Genomic DNA, 25,716 nt, shown 5'->3' with positions numbered 1-25,716 from the left:
TAGTCTCCTAGATCTTTCTATTTGTATAATCATCTAATTACCTCATTGTAATTCGCTTTGCTCAACCTTATTTTCACTTTCTTATCTCAAATTTCCATTCCAGCTCATATCTCCCATATCATTAACACAAAACTAAAGCAAGGCATCAAATGTCGAACTGTGCATCATTTCTCAGTTCACAGTTCACAGTTCACACCACCCAATCAATCAATTTATTTTACAATCCATCCAATAAGATTCCAACCCATCACCCCATTGGGATCTCAAAGCTGGATTGTTCACTCTACCTTGTGGCTCTCAATTGCAAACACCTTTCTTTTCCAATTAATTTTTTCACATAGCCCACTTTTCAGTCACGTGTAGTAAAAGGTAAACAACATCAATAATCCAAAAGCATAATATATATTGATATACATTAAGAATATTAAATTACACAACATGAAATTTTTACAATACAAGCTGTAAATGCTGAATATTCCTCTATTCCTACCCAACTTTTCCCACCCACACCCATACCGACAGCTCCAACCACCACCCCCTCCAGCGGTGTTACTCCCACCCAACTTTCCTATTCCCCGATTTACCCCTACAGAATCCGAATATTCCATACCAGTCCCCGCCACATTGTGAAACTCCCAATTTACCCCTTCTTTGCTCGAACCAACACCATCACACTCACACGTACATGCTCCTTCCTCTATTTCTGTTTCTGTTCCCGTTGTCGTTGGTTTTCCGTTGGACTCAATTTCCCTCACCACTATCCAACCCTGCGTTTCCCAATTTACCCTCGACTCTGTCGCAAATTTACTAATTCTATTTTTAATAACTGATTTTTCTTCGCTGTTGGTAAATTTTATAAACACGTCTTCTTGATGATCACGGTCGTTACAATCTGACTCGGAGTTGAGCTCCGAGTCAACCCAGTCGAGAACGCAGCGAGGCGACGATTCAGCAACCGCGTAGTAGGGAAGCAAAAATGGATGCTGCAGCAGCTGATCGCAGCTCCACCGTTCACTATGTTCTCTTCTGAGACACTTCTCGAGAAAATCCTTCCCTAGCTCCGACAACTGGTTTGGAAATTCCGGCAACTCGTCTGAGTAACCGATTCGACTCAGCGTGTCGACGCCGCGATCCTCCCACGCCGGTTTCCCGGTGACAATCTCGATCACCGTGCATCCGAGCGACCACACGTCGGACTCCGGCCCCTGCCTCTGCCGGCGAACCACCTCCGGCGCCATCCACATCGGACTCCCCCGCGACAACAATAACATCTCCGCCGGCGAGGATTCAATTTCCACCGCCGTGCCAAAATCGGCGAGCTTCACGATTTCGCCGTCGCCGGAGAGAAGCACGTTCCTCCCTTTCACGTCGCAGTGGACGAAGCCTTGCGCGTGAACGTCACGCAGCGCGGACACGAGGCACCACGCGAAGCGCCTCACTAACCGCTCGTCCACGTCAGCGCGGTCCAAGTCAGCGACGGTGCCACCTGGCATGTACTCCAGATGAAGATTCCTGAACGACGCCGTTCCTTCGCACGTGACATCGTCTCCGAGATAAGCCACCACGTGCGGCGAAGCCACCCGCTTCAGAATCCCAATCTCGTTCTCCAACGCCTCCACCTGATGACCAGAAAGCCCCCTTCCACAATCCACGGACTTCACCGCGAAAACGCGATTATCTCTTTTCGAAATCGCCACGTTCACAACCCCAAACGCGCCGTTACCGACGCACTTGCCTCTCACCCACGAAACCATTTTCTTTTCCTTTTTTTTTTTCTTAGTTCGAACTCGAAAGTGTTGTAGTTATTGACATTTGTGTGTGGGTTCCTTGGAGGGGTATATATAAACAACGTAGCGAGTGTTTGTGTCTAACATTCGGTGTTTTGTTTTGTTTTAAAAAAAAAAATAAGAAAAAAGGATTTTGGTTGTACAGCGTGGCAAAATATTTGAAAGTGGATAATTAAGAAAAAAGCGGTGGTGACGTTGAGATGGACATCTGAAAGGGCGGTAATGTTTTTGATGGAGGATTGTGGGAATGAAGTATTGGACACTGTTTTTTTCTTATGGGATTTTTATTTTTAATCCTTATCCATATCATATCACTTCATTGTGGTCATTCAACACTAATTCTAATTCCACTTGTGTAACATTTTTATGCCAACTTTTTTTTTCCTTTCATATTTAGAAATTGTATTAGCTCACGGATACATAATTCTAAGTAAGTACATTTAGGTCCTTTTGTTTAAAGGAAGTCTAGTTCCACACTTCTTAACAATCAAGTACTACACTTTACTTAAGATCAGATAGAATGTAATATCAAATTTATTTTTATTAAAAGTTATTTAGATTGAATTTGATTTTGTATATATCTTAGTTTCAAAATTTGTTGTTAAAATAAAAATACACAATAATCATAGTAAAAAAACAATTTAATGTATTCACCGTCAATGTAGTCAATAATAATAATATTTCTTAAAAAATACTAAACTAAAATGATACTCATCTTAATAACATATTATTGAGAAAATAAAATTGTAAAGAAAATAACTATATCAAATTTTAAATTTTGCTCAAAGTATAACTCAATCCAATAATTCTTTTTCCAATTTTTCAGTTTTTTATTTAATTAATTTTTGTTTATTATATTCAATTTTATCCATTTGCATTAGATTGAATTGGATTATGAGCGCTTCTAAGTGGTCGGTGACATGTTTACGTCACTATTAGACAATAATTACATAACATTGTTTATAATATAGATTGAAGCGGTTATTTTCGTAGCCTTTTCACGTTTAACTCGGTTGAATCTGTTTCGATCCAAGTGCACATCATGGGTGTCATAGGTGGCATTATTAATTATTAATGGTATTATTTTTATAACTTGGATAGGGTGAGAAGAGGTGTTCGTTTTTATTACTTATTACTATATATATTATTGAGAAATACCAAGTCTCATATTGGTTAGAGATAATTTTAAGATAGAGTTTATAAAGTGAGGATAACCTTCATCGAGCTAGTTTTTGGATTTGAGTTAAATCTTAACTTATATCTATCCTAGATCCATCCAAACGATCACCTATTATTTGTTGTTCACGCACCAAGGCGATCCATCCAAACGATCACCCAAGTTCACGCACCAAGGTCAATAAGTGCTGGGCGTGAAGGGATATATTGGAAAATAACCAAGTCCCACATTGGCTAGAGATAATCTCAAGATAGAGTTTATAAGGTGAGGGTTGAGCTAATTTTTGAGGTTGAATTAGGTCTCTCATATTATACACTCTAAGACTTGGACTTGGGGTTCATATTTTTTTTTATATTTTGTCCTGTTGCGTAGGAATATTAATTTGAACATGTGGTTGTAGTGGGGAATGTGAGCCTTTTTAATTTTTCTGGTTGAGAGGTAGATGTTAATAGTTGGCAAAGGGGAACATAACACACGGTGGTGGCAGTAGTAGGATAGTAAAATTGAAGTGGATGTAGAAACTCCCACGTGGCACAAAGCTGTTGGTCCACGCAGTTGTGGAGACAGTGCTAGAGGCTCGTAAAAGAGATGCAAGAGATGTCTGGAGATGCCCATGATGCTTGTGTGTGGCTTTAGTCACAATAAGGTTTAGTTAAACTACAAGCTTGTGACGTGCATCACCCCACTTCCATTACATATTATATTATTTGTGTCAAAGATGCTAACCTTCTATTAAAACCTAAAGATTAATTATCTAAGATTATGAGATTCATCTTTTTTCATATATATATTTTTTATAAGTACAAATTAAAGATCAAATACAACATATTTAAAGGATAAAATTATTTATTAATTATGTCATATACCATGTTCATTAGATATTATATTATTATTATGTTATTTTCTTAATATATTTTTGTTTTTGTTCTTATTTTTATTTGGGTTTTGTAAATTTGGAAATTTTGTTTGCATGTGAAGAGTTTGGACTTTGGTAAGGTCCCCAAATCTAGTCGTATCTTTTAGAAGATGTTTATGGGATGTTGTTCGCTCTTATGTGGAGAAATTAATGGGAAAAATTCGGCACGCGGGTCCTAGCTTCCTCATTAAGTATGTGGCACCTGCTATCATCATATTATTAGACGTGGCTTTCTTTTGGGTTATGAAGATAATATCTTACCTCAATTTTTGGTTTGCCTAATTCAGTCTAAATTATAGAAAGGAAAAATTCACCAAATATCAAGTTCAATTAAATGCAATACTTCACCTTAAACAGCAAAATTAGTGCTGTATTCCCCTACTCAAGTTCAATTAAAAATGTAGTATTAGATGACTGGCTGTACTTAGGGGATAGAAAATATTTTTATTTTACAAATGATTATTATAATTTCGGGTATATGCAATCTAAAATTCAATGGGCTTAGAACACTTGTTCATGCGCCACTTGGCAGCGCGTAATTGCTTGGGAGGGGCTCTATTAGAGTTTGAATTTCACCGAAAGGGGTTTTAAAATTGGACAAAGCTACGGAAAGGGAAACGGGGGAAGGGTTTGTCCACATAAACATTACTTTTGGCATGAAACTAAATACATAAAAGAAGAAAAAAAATAGTTTGAAAGGGAAACTAGGGAGATTCAATTGCAACATGATTATTATTCAATATTGATTCCATAATTGTTTTAGAAGGTATTTAAAGTAACAACTAGAAATCTAGAACCATGCATGCCATTTGGCATGCGAAATGGGTGCCCACCACCACGTACAAGGTGGTAGTGACTAGTCCATGAATATGTGGCAAGATTGGGAGGGAGGAAAAAGTGACGCGTAGGAATGGTTTCTTAGGAGCTTCAATTTAGATCCTTTCACACTAAGACACGAAGAAGAAGAGTGGAATATACAAATACAAATTAATAATAATAATAATAATGTAGTGTGCTTACTCGGTGAACTACTTGGGTTTGGATAAGGTGGTTGTTGTGAGGGTTAAGCAACGTGCTTCATGACTTGACTTGGATATTGCCGCAACGCATCTATATATTTATGTGACGCGGTGTGTGGTGTCCACATCTTTTCCAAAGCACATTGACCCTTGTCCTCACCAAGACCATTTTTCATTTTATTTCTACTATATATTGCAATTGTTGGAGGTGAGTGGAATCGATAGAATATGTTGCTAAAGGGTTAAACGTATTCACCACCTCAAAGAAAATGCTTTTTTTTTCCTTATAATTTTCAATTGAAAAATGTAATAATAGTTTAATTTTCTGCCTGGGCAAGTTATTTCCCAATTAGTTTTTGTTATAAAAATGATAGCTCTTAACAATAAACTTCAAAAAAAAATTTAAGAAAAAATTGAAAGCGTTATTTTTAATTAACTTTGATTCATATGATTTTAAGTTATTAAGTATCATGATTGTATATCTAAAAAAAAGTATTATGATTGTAAAAGCCTAAAAAGTGTAATGATTACAAAATTAACATATACAAATAAGTTGAAAGTAGAGTCAAGTCTCAAGACCACATAGAAATGGAGATTACGAGAACGTAGAATGCCTCTAATTTAAAAACTACACTATCCTTTTTTTTTTCATTATGATTTTATAGGCATAATTAAATGAAATGTGTAGAACTAAACAGCTGTATTTATTAAGTGTTTCTGGTACTCCATTTATAATATTTTATTTAATTCGTTGTCTTTGCAAAATACATAAACTAGCCTCTGTAGTACCAATATTATATATTTCAAAAGTACACCTAGATTTTCTTTTAAAAAAAATGTCCTTGTATAAAAAAATTCAAGACACTAAATACCCTTAATAAATTAAATAAACTACAAGAAAGGTGTATGTACATAAAACAGAGCTTTTAATAGAAGTATATAAATTAATTCAGTTTAGTACAATGATTTAACTTGTAAGGAGTTGGTAATAAACAAGTTGGATCATATGATTTAAATTAATTTCTCTATACTGTAAATGTATTTTAAATTTAAATAAAATTTATAAGAAAGAAAATATAATCATTATTAAATAATAGTGAAATATACTTTAAGAAATAAGAAGTATAATAGAGGAGGTTTAATTTGTTATAAGAATACTAAGCGCGCAGGTTCTCAGGCCATAATTTGTTTGACCAACAAGTTAAACAAACTAGACTATAGTGTTGCGTTTAAACTTCAAACTAGTCGACAAAATGTTTAATATTAAAACATAAGATGTTACGTTATTGATCTTCAACATACCGAAAAAAAAAATCTTTAACATAAGGTGTTACGTTAAGCCGTAATATTAGGATACTCATTCTTATATAAATAGGAAATAAGATGACAAAAATAACGTCTTGTTAAAAAAAAAAAATCAAATTTTAAACTTTTTTTTATCCGTAGAACGTTAAATTTGTATTACGAAATCATTTCCTAAAGTTTTAATTCTTATAATTTCCTTACATGAACTTTGAGCATTTAGTAATTTAATATTTTTTTGTATTAATAATGCCAAACATATCATTATGTTTTTTTGTTCATTTTTTCCCATTCAAATAATTTCTAGCACTGAGAATCGCTAAAAAAAACCAAACATTTTAAACTGAGAAGTAAAAGTTAGCCATACGGGATAATTTTAAAGTTCAAGTAGGTAAACTGTAAAAATTAAAAATTTACGGGATAATTTACCAAATGACTGAAATCGAAGTGGGTAAATTTAACCACATAAATGATAAAACAATAGGAATAATAAATTAGTTTCATGAAATTTTATGGTCAAAATGAAAGGCAGAAGCCGAATGAATAATTCAAGAGAACATTTTGTTAATTAACGTTAGCTCAGCTAATTTCCTTTATGCCTCCACTATCAATCAAATTGAAACTAAAAACAAAGCACTGAACCCTTTTTTCCTTTTCCTTTTCATCTTTAAAAGCAACAGAGATAAAGCTATTTAATAAACAGAACCAAAGAAAAATAGTAATTTAATTTGTTGACCTAAAATTTGATATATATGGCCAAGTGATGGGAAACGGGTCTGTTGCAAATTGCAATGGTGCGGGAGTTTGTCTCGAAAGAGAGGAACAAAAGAGAAATCATTAATGGCTTATGAGGTGCTCACGTAGTGCAAGTGCACTCAAAACATTCCATATTTTGTGCTCACCATGCAAACTTGCAAAGATCACATGAACCCGCCATGTCCCTACTTTCTTCTGTCTTGTTTAGTAAGAATACTTAAATTGCCCCCAACAAGCTTTCAATTTTACAATGATACGTAAATTTTGTACAATGTTTTGTGGATTTTGTTGTCCAGTGCCATTGAACCAGGAGCAAATTAAAACTTTGTGTTTGACTTTGACGAATTCGTTTAATATTTTAAAATATAAAATAAGATTAAGGTATCCTAAATTTGTGACATATATAAATATAAACCTTGGATTCATCGCTCATAATAAGTATTTTCCTTATCGTGGAGTGAAATGATTATATTCTATTTCATTTTTTTTTCTTCCAAGCCGGATCTAACGATTCTTTCCCCCATTCTTCGATGGTGATGTTTTTTCATTTTTTTTCCTTTTTAATACAGAATTTTACGTAGTTGGCAATTGATATCCTTCGGTGTACTTCGAACTTCCTTTTGTTTCCTCCATTTTTTTATTCAAATCTTTTAGATTTATCTTCTTGTAGGTAAAATTGAAAATTCTGACTGAGTTATTTTTTTTTCTAAATTATGTGCAGTGGTATGAAATTTCTAACATTGATATTTTCAGATCAGTTTCATTCTTTGATAGTTATGTACAGTTGTTCCTCGTTTTATCATGTATCTTAATTAAGAAGTGTTACATTAGTTGGAAACATGATTAAAATACTCATTATAAGATTTGGGTGATCCTTTTTCTTAGATTAGTGTTTGGTTGAGTCAGGCTCAGTTTAATTTTAATATAGTATTAAAATCTGTTTTGTCTTGGATATGAGGAACAAATTGTTGGTACTCTTGCGGTACCCACTTCTTGAGAGTTAGTACCCTTAATCTGACATTTTTTTCTTACTATTATTTGAAAAATTGGGGGTGGGGTGGGGGGAATACTCTTGAGGCACTTTTTTTTTTTTTATTTATGAAAACACATGCTAAATCTTTCGTTGACCAGTAAAAGAGAGATCTTCTATTGCTAATGGTGGAAAGTTTTAGATCCTTAATATATTTTTATTGTGGTTCTTTGTTGAGTTGAGGAGATAATTTTCACACTGATTGTAACAACAAATCAATTTTTATTTGTGAGACACTTATAATTAATTAATTACTAATTGTTAGTTCTTTTCAATAAACCAATGGTATTGTACTTTCATCTTATGGTATGGATAAGTTAAAATCTCAATTCAATTATATTTGATCATAACATTATTAGTGAATAAGATACTGTATTTGATTTACTGAAATCGAATTTGACAATGTTTTCAACTTTGTACTTTTTAACATGCATCTATGACACAATATTAGATTTGAATGTGAATGGAATTATAAGTAGATTCGGTATTTGAAATGAAGTTATATAAATAAATGTATGATTTTTAAAAAATATATAAAATATACAAGAATAGATTGATTTTAAAATGCAAAAGTGTCGATAGAACTTGTAAAAAGAACTTTAAATTAATGATCTGAAGATAGATTCTAATGTAAATGGAACCATAGATAGATTCAATATTTGGGATGAAGATACAAAGACAAATGCATTTTTTTTTTAAAATGTAAAATATGCAAGAATAGATTGATTTTGAAATGCAAAAGTGTTCATAGAGCTCGTAAAAAGAACTTTAAATGATCTGAAGGTAGATTCGAATGTGAATTGAATCGTAAGTAGATTGGTATTTGGAATGAAGTTACAAAGACAAATGCATAATTTTTTTTTTTTGAAAAATGTAAAATATGCACGAATAGATTGATTTCGAAATGCAAAAAGTGTCTATAGAGCTCGTAAAAAGAACTATAATTATCTTAAGGTAGATTCGAATGTGAATGGAATCATAAGTAGATTTGGTATTTGGAATGAAGTTACAAAGATAAATACATAGTTTTTTTTAAATGTAAAATATGCAAGAATAGATTGATTTCGAAATGCAAAAGTGTTTATAGAACTCAAAAAGAACTTTAAATGATCTGAAGGTAACAAAACAATAAATTTTTCAAAAAGTAAAGTGCTCATGAAAACGTAAAGTGAAAATACATTATAAATAAATTTCAAATGTAAAAACTATTCAAAGTTTAAACTATATATCAGAAAAATAAAATAAAAAACCTAAGAAAGGAAAAAAAAAAGAGTAGAAAAAATGAAGGGAATGTAATGAAAATTAAATTGGAATATAAAGATTGGAAATAAATTCTTAATTATAACGATGCAGATATCTTGTACGCACATGTGTATAACGTGTTAAATTATCTTAATCTGGTTGATTTTCGACATATGCCAATTATTGTCATGTGACGTGGTTTCCTTCCAGTACTTCACTCGAATTTTCTAATGCTTAATGCTTGTCACTTAATAGTTTTTTTCACTTGTCTCGTTTATCAAATCTTAATCTTAAACTCAAATTGGTCATTCCTTAAAATCTTGATAACTCTAAATACAATAACTTATAAAACATCAATTTCTAAGTGACATATATGGCCCTTTTGAGGAACCAAATTTGGTCGATTGAAATATATTTTTCAATATTTATAAAATTTCTAATTAGGTGGACACCAACACAAACTAATGGTAAACTAAGCTAAGGTTACACAAAAAAATCTTTAACATCAGTCATGAACGAGAACATTTCTCAAGAAGGATATAAGGAGGTATGCTATGAGAACTAAGGCTTTAATTCTTTTGAACATGCTTGGAATAGTCAATTTGGGCCCGCTAGACCCATCTAAGCTTAGCTATCATGGGCCAACATATTTTTAGGTTGAGTTAGGTTGATCCAATTTAATGGTTGGTTGAAGGCATTTGAATCCTGCATTCCTTTATTTGTATCTTACACCTTCTACTGCATTCCGTAATTTTTATTTTAGAATGTAAATTTGTATTTTAGAATGGATTTTCCGAAATATAATGATAGGTGCTGAATTCAACTGTGCGAGTGTAGAAAACAAATGTCGGTTGAAATTTTGCTAGCCCATTCCTTGGAGGGTTGCAAGCAAATTGAGCTAGCTCATGGACCACTCAATTTTAAAATATAAAAAATAAAAATTATCAAAAACAAATTATCTTGTATATGACAAATTAATGTAATATTTCTTAATATTATGAACTAAAGTAAAGAAAAAAATTGTCATTTGTACTATAAAATAGCAAAATATAATATGTAATAGTAAAAATAAAATAAATACCTCAATTGTAATAATAAAAAAGTATTAGAAAAAAAATCAATATACATAGAATATTATGTTTAAAATAGACATAAACAATACTTGTACTGTTTAATTATCATATATAAATTTATCAAATTATAAAAAAGTAAAAATAATCAAATACATTTCGTGTGTATTTTCACAACCCAATCCAACTTAATTCATGCATCGGCCTAACGGGCTCTACTCATTAAATTGAGTTATTTGGACACTCCTACATATAATGAAGGAAAATAATTAAAGATACAATGTTAGAAATGTCAAATGCCAAGTGTAAATGAAAAATCTCACAGCGTAAAAATAAATAAGCTCTAAAAACTAATTTACTCAATGGCAAAGATATTTTTTTTATCTTTTGTCATTAAAAAAAACTTAATGACACAAAGTTTTGGATTAGACATAATGTTCAATTACTTCTATACAGTTTTCACTTCACTTAACTAGATATCTTTTTGAATATTTTTTACTGTCCTCGACTATGAAAAAACGTTTTACCTTCACTCCTTGAATGGAAATAGAATCTTTTAACACAAATGAAATTTGGGTTGTCTTATTCAATAGTTTAGACTATGTTTTTGTGAGGGCTTGTAGAGTATATAAGCATAAGTTGTCATATCCTTCCAAGTTCATTCGAAGTGATATTATGTAAAGATTTGGATACATATATAGCTACGAAGTGAAAAAGATAAGTAATTGATATAACTATTATTATGATGTAACAAAATAGGAGTAATCAGAGAAAGAAGTGAGAGAGATGTAACAAATGTGACTACTATTGGAATAGTAAGAGAATCATTACTCATTATGTAACTGGACTTACATTTTTTTTCCTTATAATTTTTATTTTCTCTCGTTTCCTGCTTTAAGAATTAGACACTCACAAATTACTTCTCGTGTTGGTACATACTTAATATATTTCCACGCGCATCTCATGATTTCATTAATATGGTTCATTAAATTAAATTTCACATTTTTTCTTAATGATTGTTTCAATACTATAATATATGATACAGGCATAACAGAGGGAGGCTGTTTCTTCATACTTTACCTAATCTTCTTATGAACGTAATTTTTATTCCAATCCAGGAAAAGCAAAATACACGGTTGAATGGGTCACCTTAAAATAATTAGAGTCAATAATTATTCTGTGTGCTTTTATTTCATACTAATCCATGTCCCTTGATCTGTAAGATTTTAACTTCATATTACTTTGACAATCATATAGATGAGTCTGTAATTAGAAAGATGCTTCCAGTTCTTCATTTTGTTCTAATCGTGTATTATATTACATCTTGGTCTTTTTATTGATAAATATACATTTTCCTTCGACAAGAGAACACATTTTCATAGTTTCAAATCTCTCACAAACAAATTAAAAACAAACTTACAATTTGGAAAATTTATTTCCCCGAAACAACAAATAAACAAATGGTACAACTAACGGATATTGCATATAACTTGACTGATTCATCCCAAAAGCAATTATTTCTCTCTCTTGAATCCTCCGGAAATCTCTTTTTTGATAGAAAAATGAAAAGCATAGACGTTTTGACCATTATAATAAAACAGAATCTTCCAAAAAAAAAAAACTAATAATAAGAAGCATAATCCAAATAAACAAATTAACAACGTGCATGTTTCACAACGTACACAATGATATATCATTAGGAGATAGATGACTGATTCTCCTCTGAAGCAATCAAGTAATCAAATTGATGAGATTATTTAGTATTCGCCGTATGGTACGGGGATACATGCACATCCAATTACTAATGTCGGTTGGTGATTGGACTTTAGGGTTTAGTTACATGTACATTCCCCTTCTCAAAATATTTGTGGAACATCTACGAGGATGTAATGTATCATCAAACAAAAGGTCATTTATTTGTTTTGGAGTGCCCCAAGTGTAGTTGACAAACAAACACGTTGTGCCTTCCGGGAAGGATCCTCGAATGTGAACGTGTCATGTGCCTATGTAGTCTCATTGCCTCGAACCAACCTTCATCCCAAGTTAATCTCAAGTCAAGCTTACAACAAATATCTTATTGTCACCATCACTTCATTATTATTAATTAACATCCCCATCTTAATGTGTACACACACACTGAATTCTCGCATTATTTTTTATGTTGCAGTGGCAATTACTGAATATTCGCACCAATTAAAATAAAAATTTCATCAATCATCTAATAGAAAAGTCTATACTCTATACGACTATACCTCAAGGGCTTCCAATAGCAAGTGACTGCGTGAGATTAGTAAGATTAAAAACCATAGGTAACCATGTATCACGATCAATTGCGATTGCTATATTTAGTCGTCATATAATATGAAAGATCACTACAATTTAGAACCTTGAGGTTAATTAATTAGAATTAGACTACAACGAATAATGTTATAAATTATCTAATTTTAAAATGACAATACGTATGAAAAGAAAACAAAAAAAAGAATAGTCCAAAAACGCGCAGAACCAGTCGACTTAGACATTACTAGACTCTAAAAACTAGTGTAAACACAAAATAGCGTTTCTTGATTAAATATATTTGGAATTTTGGATCTGAAATTGTCAATTTCTTCATTGTTTATAAAGTGGTTCCATTTATTCAGTGTGCATGACAAACAAGTGCGGCGGATATATGATACCAATTCTTTTTTACATTTTCATCATTTTTTTTTTCAATTCGGTGGTCGGCAGGACAATCTTGTTAGTGATGCTAATGGCCAGGAAACTTGTTCAACTTCTGCCAACGGTGCTGTTTATAAATTAATAATAGTAACGTTCACATTAATTTTCACCAGAGATTTATAAAAAAATAATTTTAATTTTCTTCATACTAAATTAAGCTCATAGACTTTGTGCCAATATATATCTTTCACACAAACCTAGCAACAAGAACTCATTTCCACAGTTCCAGGCTTTTTCCGCCGAGTCAATGTCAAACATTTGAGAGACCAAAAACTAGTCTTGGAAACTGGAGAAGCATTTAATTTGCAATAATAGTTACTTTACATTAACAAAAACTAACATAAATATAACAATTATAAAACGTGCTTTTCACATGTACTAAATGTTTATTTCATAAAGAAAAATAGTAGAACAGTCAAGTTCTTTCCGAGAAGAGTGACCTAAGTATCTCCATGCACAAGTGAGTGGACACAACACAACAATTTTTTTATAAGCAAAATTTTATTGATGTAACCCTACTCAAGATCCAATAATACAGAGATAACAAGGAAAGTTTCTGTTATATTGAAATAAATCTATATTATAAAGCATGACAACCTATCTTACTCAATTTTTATGTTATTAACATTAGAAGTAAAACAACGAGCATGAATCTCTATATATATGAGAATATATCTAACTCAATTTATGTTATTAACTTCTAGAACAAACGAACATGGATCTCTATCTCTATATATAACAATAGCCCATGTTAATGGGATATTCACGTGGTAGAAGAGTGGGTTCGAAGTAAGTAATTATTTATAGGGATAAAATTATTTATAGGGATAAATCAAGGCCAGAAATTATTTATAGGGATAAAATTCATTTCCTTGCAATAATGCAAGCGCAATTTGAATAAGCCGTCAAATTCGAAAGACAGAGAAGCTCAATATCTAACCGTTAGATTAAGCTGACTAAATTCATGAGAAGAAGGCCAAAATTTGGCTGACTGATAAATTTTGAGAGATTCATTGATTGAATCATTCTACAACAACTTTTGCATTTATGTACTTAAAAGGGAAACTGTAATCCATCACAAATTAGAAAACTTCAGTGTAAAAAATAAATGAATTACTAAATAAATAATGTATAAATTAATTAACTTTATGCTTATTACATAAATTATTCTATGAAAAAAATAATTACTAAATGTTATTGTTAATATCCCTCCCCTACGCGGGTACAAAAAATTCCAATAAGGTAGTCAGATTTATATATACAGAAAAGAATCAGCTACTCTCTATCCATCATCAGGCACCACCAAGGTTGTTCAAAAATCACAAACTGCAACGCAATCTTGACCTCAATGCGATCTCAACTGCAATAATCTTGAAACCTTAGTTGTACTAAGGTAACTTTAAATATAGTGCTCCAATTTGATTAGCATGACACTTGTATCATCCAAAGAGCCTCGTGAAACAGACAAATCTACAAGCTTTTTACAAGCCTGCAGCAATGGTTGTGATTTGTTGTTGCCTACGAGAAAAGAACGAGCAATATCTACTGCTTCCTGATTACCAACCTGAAATGAGAATGAGAAAGAAACTTGTTTAGTGAAACCAGTCCAATCCATGAGCAACAAATATTGAACAATACTTGAATAAAGACACTATAGATATTGTGAAGTGAAATGGACAAGTTCTATACCTTATCCCATAATCCATCTGAAGCTAAAATTAACAAGTCATGTTCAGGTTCAATTCGGAGAACTTTGGTCTCAGGTTCTGCTGTCACCCATTGTTTCAGGTGTCTATCTCCAATTCCCCTTGACACAGCCAGAGATCCCTGGATCCTCCAAACACCGCGGCATAAATCGACATAGCCACCCTGCAAGACAAATTCCAATGCTTTTAATAACCAACAAATCCAAATTCAAACATGTTGATGTGGTTTCAATGACCAGACAGAAAAGATAAAGTACTATCACACTCAGAAGCTTACCAGGCTCTCAATTCTGTCCCTTTCATCTTCCCTTGAAGGCCTGTGATCAGATGTTAGGGCCTCAGCAACACCCCCTCTGCTAATGACAGCACGGCAATCACCCGCGTTGGACACAACGAGGTTACCATTCCTAATCAATGCTGTCACACAGCAAGAGCCACCATGGAGATCCTCCTTTAGGAAATCCGAATCGGTGTTCAGGTACCCACGCTTCACTGCCTCCTCAACATCATCTTCATCTCTCACAATAACTTCATCTAACACATTCTTTTGCAAGTTATTTGCAGCAAATTCAGCAGCTTTTGCACCACCGTGCCCATCAAATATGCCAAAAAAAGCCTGCAATCACAAAACAAATTTCCTCCTCATTAGATTTCATTCCACTCAAATCCATTCAGCTAATTAAGCATGAGCATGAAGAGCATATTAATCAATCCTCAATTAAAATCACACTCATGATGATCTTTCCCTAATTTCTTCACAGCTTTAACTATTCAATCTAACGGGTAAAGTAACCTAGTCAATTCACACACACAAATATCATTACCCCACACCCTAATCACTCAAAGAACTCTTAAACTTCAAAACAATAATTCAGACATAAAATTAAAGGCTTTATTTTGTTATTCGCTTTACAAATACATAACCGAGTAAATAAATCACAATTTCCCGTACCGCATCTACCTAAAAACTCATAAAATTGACATAACCATATATAGAAAAATTCACAATCATTCAAAATCTTCATCAATTCAATTCAACTAGACCCAGATCGAAAGTTTCAAACTTTCCACAACCCCACTTCCTAAAAGCATAGTCCCAACCTCCAAAATTATATTTTTAAATGAAAAAATAATAAATTTTTTTCTTACCAGTTTGTGTTCTCCGCGAAGATTATTCCCAGCGGTGTAACGATCCTCCATGTACTCCCTCCTGCCTCTCTTGCAGTACACCCCAAACCCATCTTCCTCAGCCTCGACCAAGTCACGCGCCGCCGCGGAGGGCGTGGGCGGAACCGCAAAGGTGAGAGAGGAAACGGGTATGTCCAACCTAGCGGGTCGCTTCCTCTTCAAAACGGTGCCGTTCGGAGAGGTAGACGAAGCAGAAGAAGAAGCAGAGAACACGGTGGGAGGCTTGGGAAGGCGAAGCCGAAACGGAGAAGAAGGAGAAGAAGATGAAGAAGCAGCAGCAGAGGGTGAAGAACAAGACGACGTCGTAGAAGAGTTGGAAGGTTTGAGATGCGAGAGAGAGAGCGAGAGGGATTCCGGCGAAGAAGAGATGATGGAGGGCTTCGAGCAGAAGAGGGAAGAAGAAGGAGAGAACACCGGCGAATTGGAAACCGCGACGGAGCAAGACATGTTTTATTTGACTAACGTCGGTGGGGTGTCTTCAGCCAAAAAATTCAACCGTTGGAATTGGTCTGTTTGTGCTCTTTTTTTCTTTGTGTTGTTGTGTTTGGGTTTGGCTTGTGTGTTTGAGAGAGACACGTTGATATAAGGGAGGGGTGAGGTGTGTTTATAAAGGACGGGAATAGAATATTGTTGTTCTGGGTCAGATTGGGGTCAGTGTGGGATCCACCTTTTTTGCGTGTTAATTGCGATTTGCGAGGCACAAGACACAACACAGACACAGCTATCACATAGTCAATTTTAAAACGTTCTTTGACCAGCTTATTACTTCTTTTTCTGCCAACTCTATTTTGCCCTTGCTCTCCATTATTTGAGCTTTTTTCTTTTGTGTTGTCTCTTGTTGAAATAAAGGGTCAAGATTGTGTTATAAGTTTATTTTGAATTGATTTTGTTCTTGTCTTTTTTGGTTGAATTATGGAAATTCAAATATTGAGAAAAAAAAAATAAGGAGAAAATAAATATTAAATATTTTAAAACTAATATTGAAATAATATGATGTATCTGTTTTTTTTTTTTTTACTGAATGATCGATATGAATTATTTATCAATTTTATTGATAATTAATTTTTATTGAAAAAATTTGATTGAATATTTTGATGAAATTATTTTCTTTCAATTATATATTTTTTTCATCTACAAAATTTAAATTCAAAATATTGTTTAAAAAGATTAGATTCAATATCAAGTTGACCAACAACTTATTAGTATAATATAATATATCTAGTTGTATAAAAACTAAATTAAGATATACACTAATAATGCAAATAATTTGTATAAGATCATAACTCGTTGTTATATATAATTAATTTATTATTTTTATTATCATAAATACAAAAGTTATAATGATAACTTTTGTTAGTTGATAATGTAAAAAAAATTATATTGATAGCACATAAATTTAAAGTCTAATATATAATATTAGCCCTTAATTATATTATCATTAGTCACTTATTATGCATTAATCTATACAAAATATGATCTGTCCAAAAAATTATATAAAATATGAATATGGAAACAAGGCAGAAGTTATAAGAAAATATAAAAATTAGTCAAAAAAATAATTTAAGATGTAATTAATAGAGAAAATATCATGGGATTTTTTTAGAGAATCTACCATGCATAGTTACTTATATAAGTTAGTTATCATAATTTTATTGATTTTATAATTTCATATAAATTTAAGCATTTTAAACAAGAATTTACTTAAATGCTAAGAATGCTAAAGTGAGTACTTAAATCAATTTTATGAACCCTACATGCTTAAAAATATGTTATTCATGGTGTAATGTTGTTAAACAACAATTACTTGTATAAACAACTTCATGTTGTATGCTCCAATGAGAAAAAAAGTTAAACAACTCATGTAAACATCTCTTGAAAATATTGTTCTCCATTTTAGTAGTTCTAATATATATACTAAATTGTTGAAAGATTTTCATTTAATATAAAATTAACTAATAAATACCATCTATTTCTCGATTACAATATTTTTAACATGATAACTTGATAACTTAATTCTTATATTGTGTATTTATCTCTTTTCTCAATAATTATTAATTGTGTTTATAAAACATATTAAGACTCTTAAAAAATAATACACTCTTTATATATATATATATATATATATATATATGACCTACTATATATGTGAGAGAATCCAATTCTAATTATAGCACTTACACATAAAAAAGCCAAAAATAAAAGAAACATTAACAAAGGTGAAAAGTGTTGATCGAATCATGAGAAAATTTCCAATTCTCTTTAGATTTTTTTTTAAGTAAATTGTATTGACATTGTAAAAATAGTTGTTATAAATTGTTATGTGTGGTAAATTTATTAATTTTTAATATAATTATTTTAAAGAATCATTACAAGAATATTTTTAATTGATTCAAAGTTTATAAATTTTTAGATTAACAATATGATGATTAAATTATTCTATTTATTTCGACATACTTTTAAGTTAAAAATATGTTTGTAAAAATTAGTATCGTGAGTTGGCAGGTTTGGTTAAGTAAAAGAAAGTTCGTAAAATTTTAAATTTAAGTTTTTTTTTTCTTCTTATTTGTCGCATCATTCAACAAAGAAAAGGTAAATGGAATCAAAATCTTATTTGAATGTTGACTTTAACATGTGTTTTATTAAAGACATTTTAACTTTAAGAGGAAAAAGAAAGAAAGGATAAGAATGTGTAATTTGGGGCAGTAGAAGTGTGATGACCTAGGCGAGTAAAAGCTGGCTACAAGAATTAAAAAAAAAAATGCAGAGGTGACTGCGGTCTATGAATGGGATGTATATGAATGAAGAATTAAAAAGAAAAAAAAATGATTGTAATAGGGATGCTGAAAGAGTGTATTTGATTAGAGAGGTTTGACTTACCCACTGCGAGTACAATGCGTGCCTAACCCTAAAACCGTTCATTCTTACTTATTAATTAAGATTCTTTTTTTTTGTATTATTTATTATTTGAGTTTTCAGCAACTATTGAGCATTGAGAGTGTGGGGCCAAGAGAGAGAAGCAAGTTCTGCGAAGTTACCGTTAGATAGAGGACAGAAATTGATATATCCTTTATTTTTTGCTTACTACTATTTGGAATTTGGCATCATGACCGTTGCTATCTTCATGACTTCATCTCTTATCGAGTTCACATTCCCAACGTTAACAGAGTTTTCTTACGCCTTTTTAATGCTTGTTTTTTTGCCATTCATCGCCATTAGGCTTGCAACCGCTTTATTTATCTCTCATAATATTAGTTGTTCATCCTGCAATTACAGTTCCAACTTACGACTAGCAATGATAGCACGCAGCAACAGTGACCCAAATGCGTTAGCAGGAAACCCACAGATTGGGAGGAATATGTTCACTAGGTTGATATTTAGACTATTGCAGTAGTGCACAAATAATACATTCTCATAGTGGAATCGCTTTATCCTTGCTTTTGGTTTTTAGTGGAATATCTAGGGATAAAGGTGTCAAGCAGGGATAGGGTCCATTAACATTTTCTGTTATATGTCTATGAGTGTGCACCTATATATATGAATGAAAATTAAGGAAAGGACATTAGAAAATTTACCTCCAGAAGATAAGAAAGAAACAAAACAGGATTTTGGTAAATTTTTTAATGTTATTTTTGTCATTTTCATTTATATATATATAGGTGCATACTCATAGACATATAATATATAACAAAAAATGCTAACAGACCCTATCCCTCCTTGATGTAACGCCCTGAAATTTCGATAATTGAAAATAGATGTTTGATGTTTTTCTTGTGTTATTTGATTACTTGATTAATTTGGATGAGTTAAGGTATTGTGTGAATTAGCCATATGCGATTTGCTTGATGTGAATGTTGAGTTATGTGGACTTAGGTTGAAATTATGAGATTTCAAATTTTACTTAAACCTGTTTCACTAAAACCACAATCCTAGATTCGTTAACTGTTTGATTGCTTTAAAATCTAGACTATAGTCTTGCAACCCAATTTTGCACATTCTAACCGTTGAGATTTGCAATATAACATCTTGAGTATGAGATATAATATTTTAACCGAAGCAATAAAATTTGAGCTAGATCAGCTCGCCCAGGCGAGCCAAATTTTGCCTCGGCGAGTGTTGCAGGCTACAAATTTGTCCAGTAGCATAAAAGAGTCATTTCTTTCTCCTTCTCTTCCCCTAAATCCTCCCCCAACACCCCCAACCTCCTCCTCCACCACTGACCACCGATGACCACCACGAGCCGCCTTTGCTTGTTGTTGGACCACCGCACGGAGAAGAACTGTTTAATCGGAGTGGAATCTTCAAAACTCAACTCGAAGATTCGGTAGAGAACGAAGCCTTCAATCCTTCCTTTGCGGTTTCTTCGAGGTAACCGTGATTTTAAGCCTTCTCCTTGTTAGTTTAAGTTTATCTTTGCATCTCTTCTAACTTGAGAACCATTATTGGATGTTTTTACACTTTCTTTGAAAAACCCTTGAAAAAGAGACATTGTAAAAGTTGCATTTTTATAAAATAGACTTTGTTTTTGTAACATTTGTTGAACCCTGGTCAGAGTAGCGTGATCAGAATTTCAAAATGACTTCTCTTTGATACGAATCTCAAAATACTCCATTAGCCCCTTTTTAAATTGAATGGATATTTGACCCCAAAAGTTAATATTAACCTTGTCTTTGAAATCTATACTGAATTATCTTTGATTTGGTATATAGAGTTCTGCGTTTGGATGAATGGACGTGAACCTAAGAGATCTTAGAACAATGTCGCAAGGAACTAAGAGAGAGATATAGATAGGTAAGGGGGGTTTATTGTTTGCTTACAGCTTTTGATACCATAGTTGGGGTCAGGGAACCCAATTATAGGAATGTATGTTTGTCCCTGTGCATGCTGATTTTCAAGAAAAATTGTATTTTTAACTAATGGAATGTGATATATTTGTTATTGATGTGCGTGCTGGTTTTCAAGAAAAACTATATTTTTAACTAATGGGATGCGATAGGTTTGTTATTGATGATTGAAATTGTCAATGATGTTGTTGTATTGATTGAAATTTTTGGGAAAAGTCTTAATTATAGAGGAGACTCTGTCCAAAATTTTATATTTGTTCTTCTATTTACTTCTTTATTAAATTTTAAATAGGCATAAGAGTTTGTTTTGAATATTATAGTTTTCCTCTTTAATTTAGAATTTTCCTTAAAAATATGAGTCTCGTGGTATTATAGATTGTTGTTGTATGAGGTTTATATTGCCTGAAGACCTAAGGAATATGAATCTCGGGCATGAATTTATATGTATGTATGTGGAATGTGATTGCGTGTGATGTTGATGATGATGTTGATGTTGATGATGTATGTTGTGTATGTACATGTGGGGTGTGGTGACCATGTTGGATATCCCTAGAGGGGGACATAATGTTTTAAAGAGTTTTAAGCATTCCTGGAGAGAGAGGAGGATGACTTAGAATCTTTAATTATCCATGGTCAGTGCATTGATGACGCTTATGTTTCATACTTCATATTGCATGAAAATAGTACAAACTTTGTTAGTAAGTACTCGTAGTTTTTCATGAGGAAAAATACTTGTACTTGGGGGCATGTCACTCGGTTTAGAACTTCCTTGAGACTCAGGTTGATCACCATTGGGGGGGAGGGGAGTTGCCTGTGCACGACAGGGTGACCTTGACACTTGCTGCCTAGTTTTCCTAAGTGAGAGTATCATGTGGACACACTTAGGCTATTTCTAGATAAATGGTACCACATTGCATTTTAGAATTGAGTCAAGTGCATGTATCATTCTGAGCATATATGATTTGAAATATGGAAAAGTTGATGACTAGTTTGTTAAGTGTACGTTGAACCGATGGGTTATTAAGAATGATTGTGGTCATTGTTATTGTTTTCTTGTTAATCATTGTCTTTTGGTATTTGTTGATGTTTTATAATAAACTCACATTTTCAATTTTTATACCATGTGATTGGTGTCTGTGATGATCTCGAACTTTCGTTCGTGGGAGCAGATGAGCAGCAGTAGGTGACTTGGAGGGAAGTCTTTTGTTGGAGCCATCAAGTCGACGTGATAACGTTGGAATTTATTTTGGGGGAGGGGTTGTGTTTTGTTATGAACTCTTCCTTAGTTGGTTCCTTGAATCTTTTTTATTGGGCATGTAAGTCTTAAGTTTAGATATATGTAAAAAGAATCTGAATTATATTATGACATTTGAAAGATGTGTAGTGGTGTATAATATATATATATATATATATATATATATATATATATATATATATATATATATATATATATATATATAAGTATGTATTTGTTCACGTGTTTGTGAGTAGTTTGATGAATGTACATCGCGAAAAATTTATCATCGTTTTCACAATCAAATTAATGGAGATTTCACTTAAAAATTGAAAATGTCACATTTTATAGTAAGTAATATCGTAGCGACGAGGCGGGTCGTTACACTTGACACCTGTACCACTAGATATTCCACTAAAAACCAAAAGCAAGGATAAAGCGATTCCACTATAACAGAATGTATTATATGTGCACTACTGCAATAGCCTAAAATATCAGCCTAGTGAACGTATTCCTCCCAATATGTGGGTTTCATGCTAACACGTTTGGGCCACTATTGTTGCGTGCTATCATTCCTTGGTCCTGCAAGAAACACCTTGTCCTCAAGGTGGTATATGTCTTGCAATTCAGCCCAGTCTTCCCAAGTGGAGTCTTTAGGACTTAGCCCAAGCCATTGTACAAGTATTAGAAGCTTTGGTGGGTAGAATTATCCTACTTTCGATCCAAAATAGCCATGGGCTAAATTATGGGTTTACCTTCAATTGCTGATGGCGGGGGAGAGTTATCAGAGTGTAATGGTCCAAAATGTGGTTTTAGTAGGGAACAGTGGAAAACAGGGTGGATTTTGGATGATTCGGAGAGGGCCAATTTGTAAGCTACTGGTCCTATCTTCTGGGTGATTTTGTAAGGACCATAGTACCTCTTTCCCAATTTATGAAAGACTTGTCCCGAAACTGAAGATTGACGGTAGGGTCTCAACTTCACATAGACCCAGTCATCGATGTTGAACGAAACATCGTGGCGGTGCACGTCAGAACCCTTCTTCATTAACTCTTGGGCTCGTTGAAGCTTTCACCAGAGCAATTTGAAGGCTTCTTGCCTTGAACCCTGCATAAAATCCACCGCTCGACAAAAGAGGACCCAGGTAGGTAATGTGGTATTAAGGGTGGTGGTTTTCCATAAGTCACCTTATACGGGGTTAAATTGGTGGACGAGTGACTAGTGGTATTATAACACCATTCTGCCAAACTGAGGAACTTTCCCCATTGCGAGGGCTGATTATGCACAAAAACTTGCAAGTACTGCTCCAGTATGCGATTCAAAACCTCGATTTGTCCGTCACTTTGGGGATGATACGTTGTGCTCATGCACAGCTTAGTGCCATTGATTTTAAAGAGCTCTTGCCAGAAACAACTCATGAAAACTGGGTCTCTGTCAGAAATCAAGCTTTTTGGAAATCCATGTAGTTTACACACCATGTCGATAAAGAGCTGAGCAACTCTATGAGTTGTGAAATGAGTGGGAAACATACCAAAATGAGCACCCTTCAAAAAGTGATCCACCACTGTTAGAATTACAGTGGCTCCTTGGTATAAAGGTAGGTCTGTGATGAAGTCCAGGGCCATGTCTTCCCAAGGACAAGTGGGAGGAGGGATAGGTTGAAGCAAACCATGTGGTTTCTATGGCATGTACTTCGTGTATTGTCAATTGGTGCAAGATTTGACAAACAATTGAACATCGTTTCTCATGTCTAGCCATTGAAGCTTCGTTGAAGGCGAATCAATGTTTTGACGAACCTAGTATGACCCCCCAAAGGGGATTTGTGGAATTCTTAGAGCAAAAGGGGAATGAATGAATTCCCTTTGTTCAGCCAAATGCGCCCCTTGTGAAGTAGTAGCTCATCATTGATGGTGAATCCAGGATGATCTAAAGGGTAGTCACAGACAGCCTTGAACAGTGTGGCATGCTCTGGAGTAACCATTAATTCACTTTTGAGGTCGTTGAGGAACTGGAAGTGAGGCACATATAATATCCAGGAGGCCTCTGGTACTTGTTCATTCCGGCGAGACAGTGCGTTAGCCGCTATGTTGCTTTGCCCTGACTTATACTTGATAGTATAGTCATAGCCTAGAAGCTTTGTAAGATAGTAATGTTGTTCTGGCGTCTGAATGGACTGGGTCATCAGTTTTCGAAGACTCTTATGATCTGTAAGAATCACTAAAGGGTGGCCAAGAAGGTATTGTCGCCATCATTTTACTGCCGAAGTAATTGCGTGCAACTCACGGATATAGGTCGAGGATCGCAACAATTTAGGGCATAATTGTTTGCTGAAATAGGCAATTAGATGTACCTATTGTGATAGGACAATGCCCATTCCACTGCCAGAAGCATCAATTTCGAGGAAGAAAGGGTTGTTGAAATCTGCTAATGCTAGAACTAGAGTGTTAGTCATGGCGGCTTTCATGGCATCGAAAGCTGCTTGAGCCTCGTCGGACCACTGGAATTGGTCCTTGCAAAAAAGGCGAGTCAGAGGTGCCACCAATTGTGCGTAATGGCGAATGAATCACCTATAAAATCCTATGAGACCGAGGAACCCACAAAGGGATTTGAGGGAAGATGGTTTTGGCCATTCAAGCATTGCTTGTATCTTCCCAGGCTCTGGTTCGACACCCTTAGTCGAGACGATATGTCCCAGGTAATCAATGCGCTGCTATCTGAAGGCACACTTCGACAACTTGACAAAGAATTGTTCATGATGGAGTGTGCGAAGAACAGACTCTAAATGTAGAAGGTGCTATTCAAAATTCTGACTATAAACCAAGATGTCATCAAAGAAGACAAGAATGAACTTACAGACAAAGGGCCGGAACAAGTCATTCATCGTTGCCTGAAACATTGATGGCATGTTGCATAAACCAAACAACATAACGTTGTATTCATAGTGGCCGTTGTGAGTGCGAAAAGTAGTTTTAGGGATGTCCATTGGTGACATTCTAATTTGGTGAAATCCTCGGGCAAGGTCCAACTTGGAGAACCACTGAGCATTACACAAATCATCCAGGAGTTCATCAATACTTAGAAGAGGGAATCTGTCCTTGACTGTGACGGTGTTAGGGGTCCTGTAATCCATGCAAAAATGTCATGTGTCATCTTTCTTTTTAACAAGCAAGACCGGAGAAGAGTATGGACTGCGACTTGGCCAGATGAAATGGAGACGAAGCATATCTTCTACCTGTAGCTCTATTTCATGTTTTTGAAAGTATGGATAACGATACGACTTAACATGGACAGATTGATAATTGGGTAAAAGATGAATCTGGTGGTCATGTAATCGTGTTGGGGGTAAGGTTGTGAGCGGTTGTAAAATTGGCTGGTAAGTGTCTAGGAGCTTTCGAAGGGCCATGGGTAAAGGAATGTCTAGATAAAAGGAAAGAGAGGGACTCTTGTGAAGCTGAAGGTGGAAGAAGGCCGCGACCCAGTCTGTTTGGAGCAGGCATCGGATCTGGGCATGGGTGCCCTCTACTGGGCCAGGTCCCTTTTGGTCGCTAAAAACTACTGGTTTGTTTTACCAACTGAAAGACATAGTAAGGGTCAAATAATCTGTAGTGATTGGGCCTAATGTTTTGAGTCATGCTACCCCGAAAATGATATTTTCACCCCCTAGTGCCATAACATAAAGATCCACAACGAATTGATGGCCCTGGATAATTATGGAAATTGCTTTGCA

General features: G+C 33.8%; 2 protein-coding genes across 2 annotated transcripts; both read right to left on the bottom strand.

Moving 5' to 3' along the window:
• Positions 1-338: 338 nt before the first annotated feature.
• On the bottom strand, positions 339-1,836 carry LOC114396698 (mitogen-activated protein kinase kinase kinase 18-like). Its single transcript, XM_028358811.1, has one exon. The coding sequence runs from the start codon at positions 1,752-1,754 to the stop codon at positions 354-356; it is 1,401 nt and encodes a 466-aa protein (XP_028214612.1). The 5' UTR covers positions 1,755-1,836; the 3' UTR covers positions 339-353.
• Positions 1,837-14,033: 12,197 nt separating this feature from the next.
• Positions 14,034-16,495, bottom strand: LOC114396693 (probable protein phosphatase 2C 25). Its single transcript, XM_028358798.1, has 4 exons — positions 15,876-16,495; positions 15,004-15,342; positions 14,710-14,889; positions 14,034-14,584 (listed from the first exon to the last, which is right to left on the bottom strand). Exons 1-4 carry the CDS (start codon positions 16,359-16,361, stop codon positions 14,420-14,422), a joined length of 1,170 nt encoding a protein of 389 aa, XP_028214599.1. The 5' UTR covers positions 16,362-16,495; the 3' UTR covers positions 14,034-14,419.
• Between the last annotated feature and the right edge of the window lie 9,221 nt (positions 16,496-25,716).

The sequence above is a fragment of the Glycine soja genome, chromosome 2 (genome assembly GCF_004193775.1).
Source record: "Glycine soja cultivar W05 chromosome 2, ASM419377v2, whole genome shotgun sequence".
In the NCBI taxonomy this organism is placed as follows: Eukaryota; Viridiplantae; Streptophyta; class Magnoliopsida; order Fabales; family Fabaceae; genus Glycine; species Glycine soja.
Note: the sequence above shows the minus strand (reverse complement) of the source record. Positions and strands in the feature narration are given on the sequence as shown.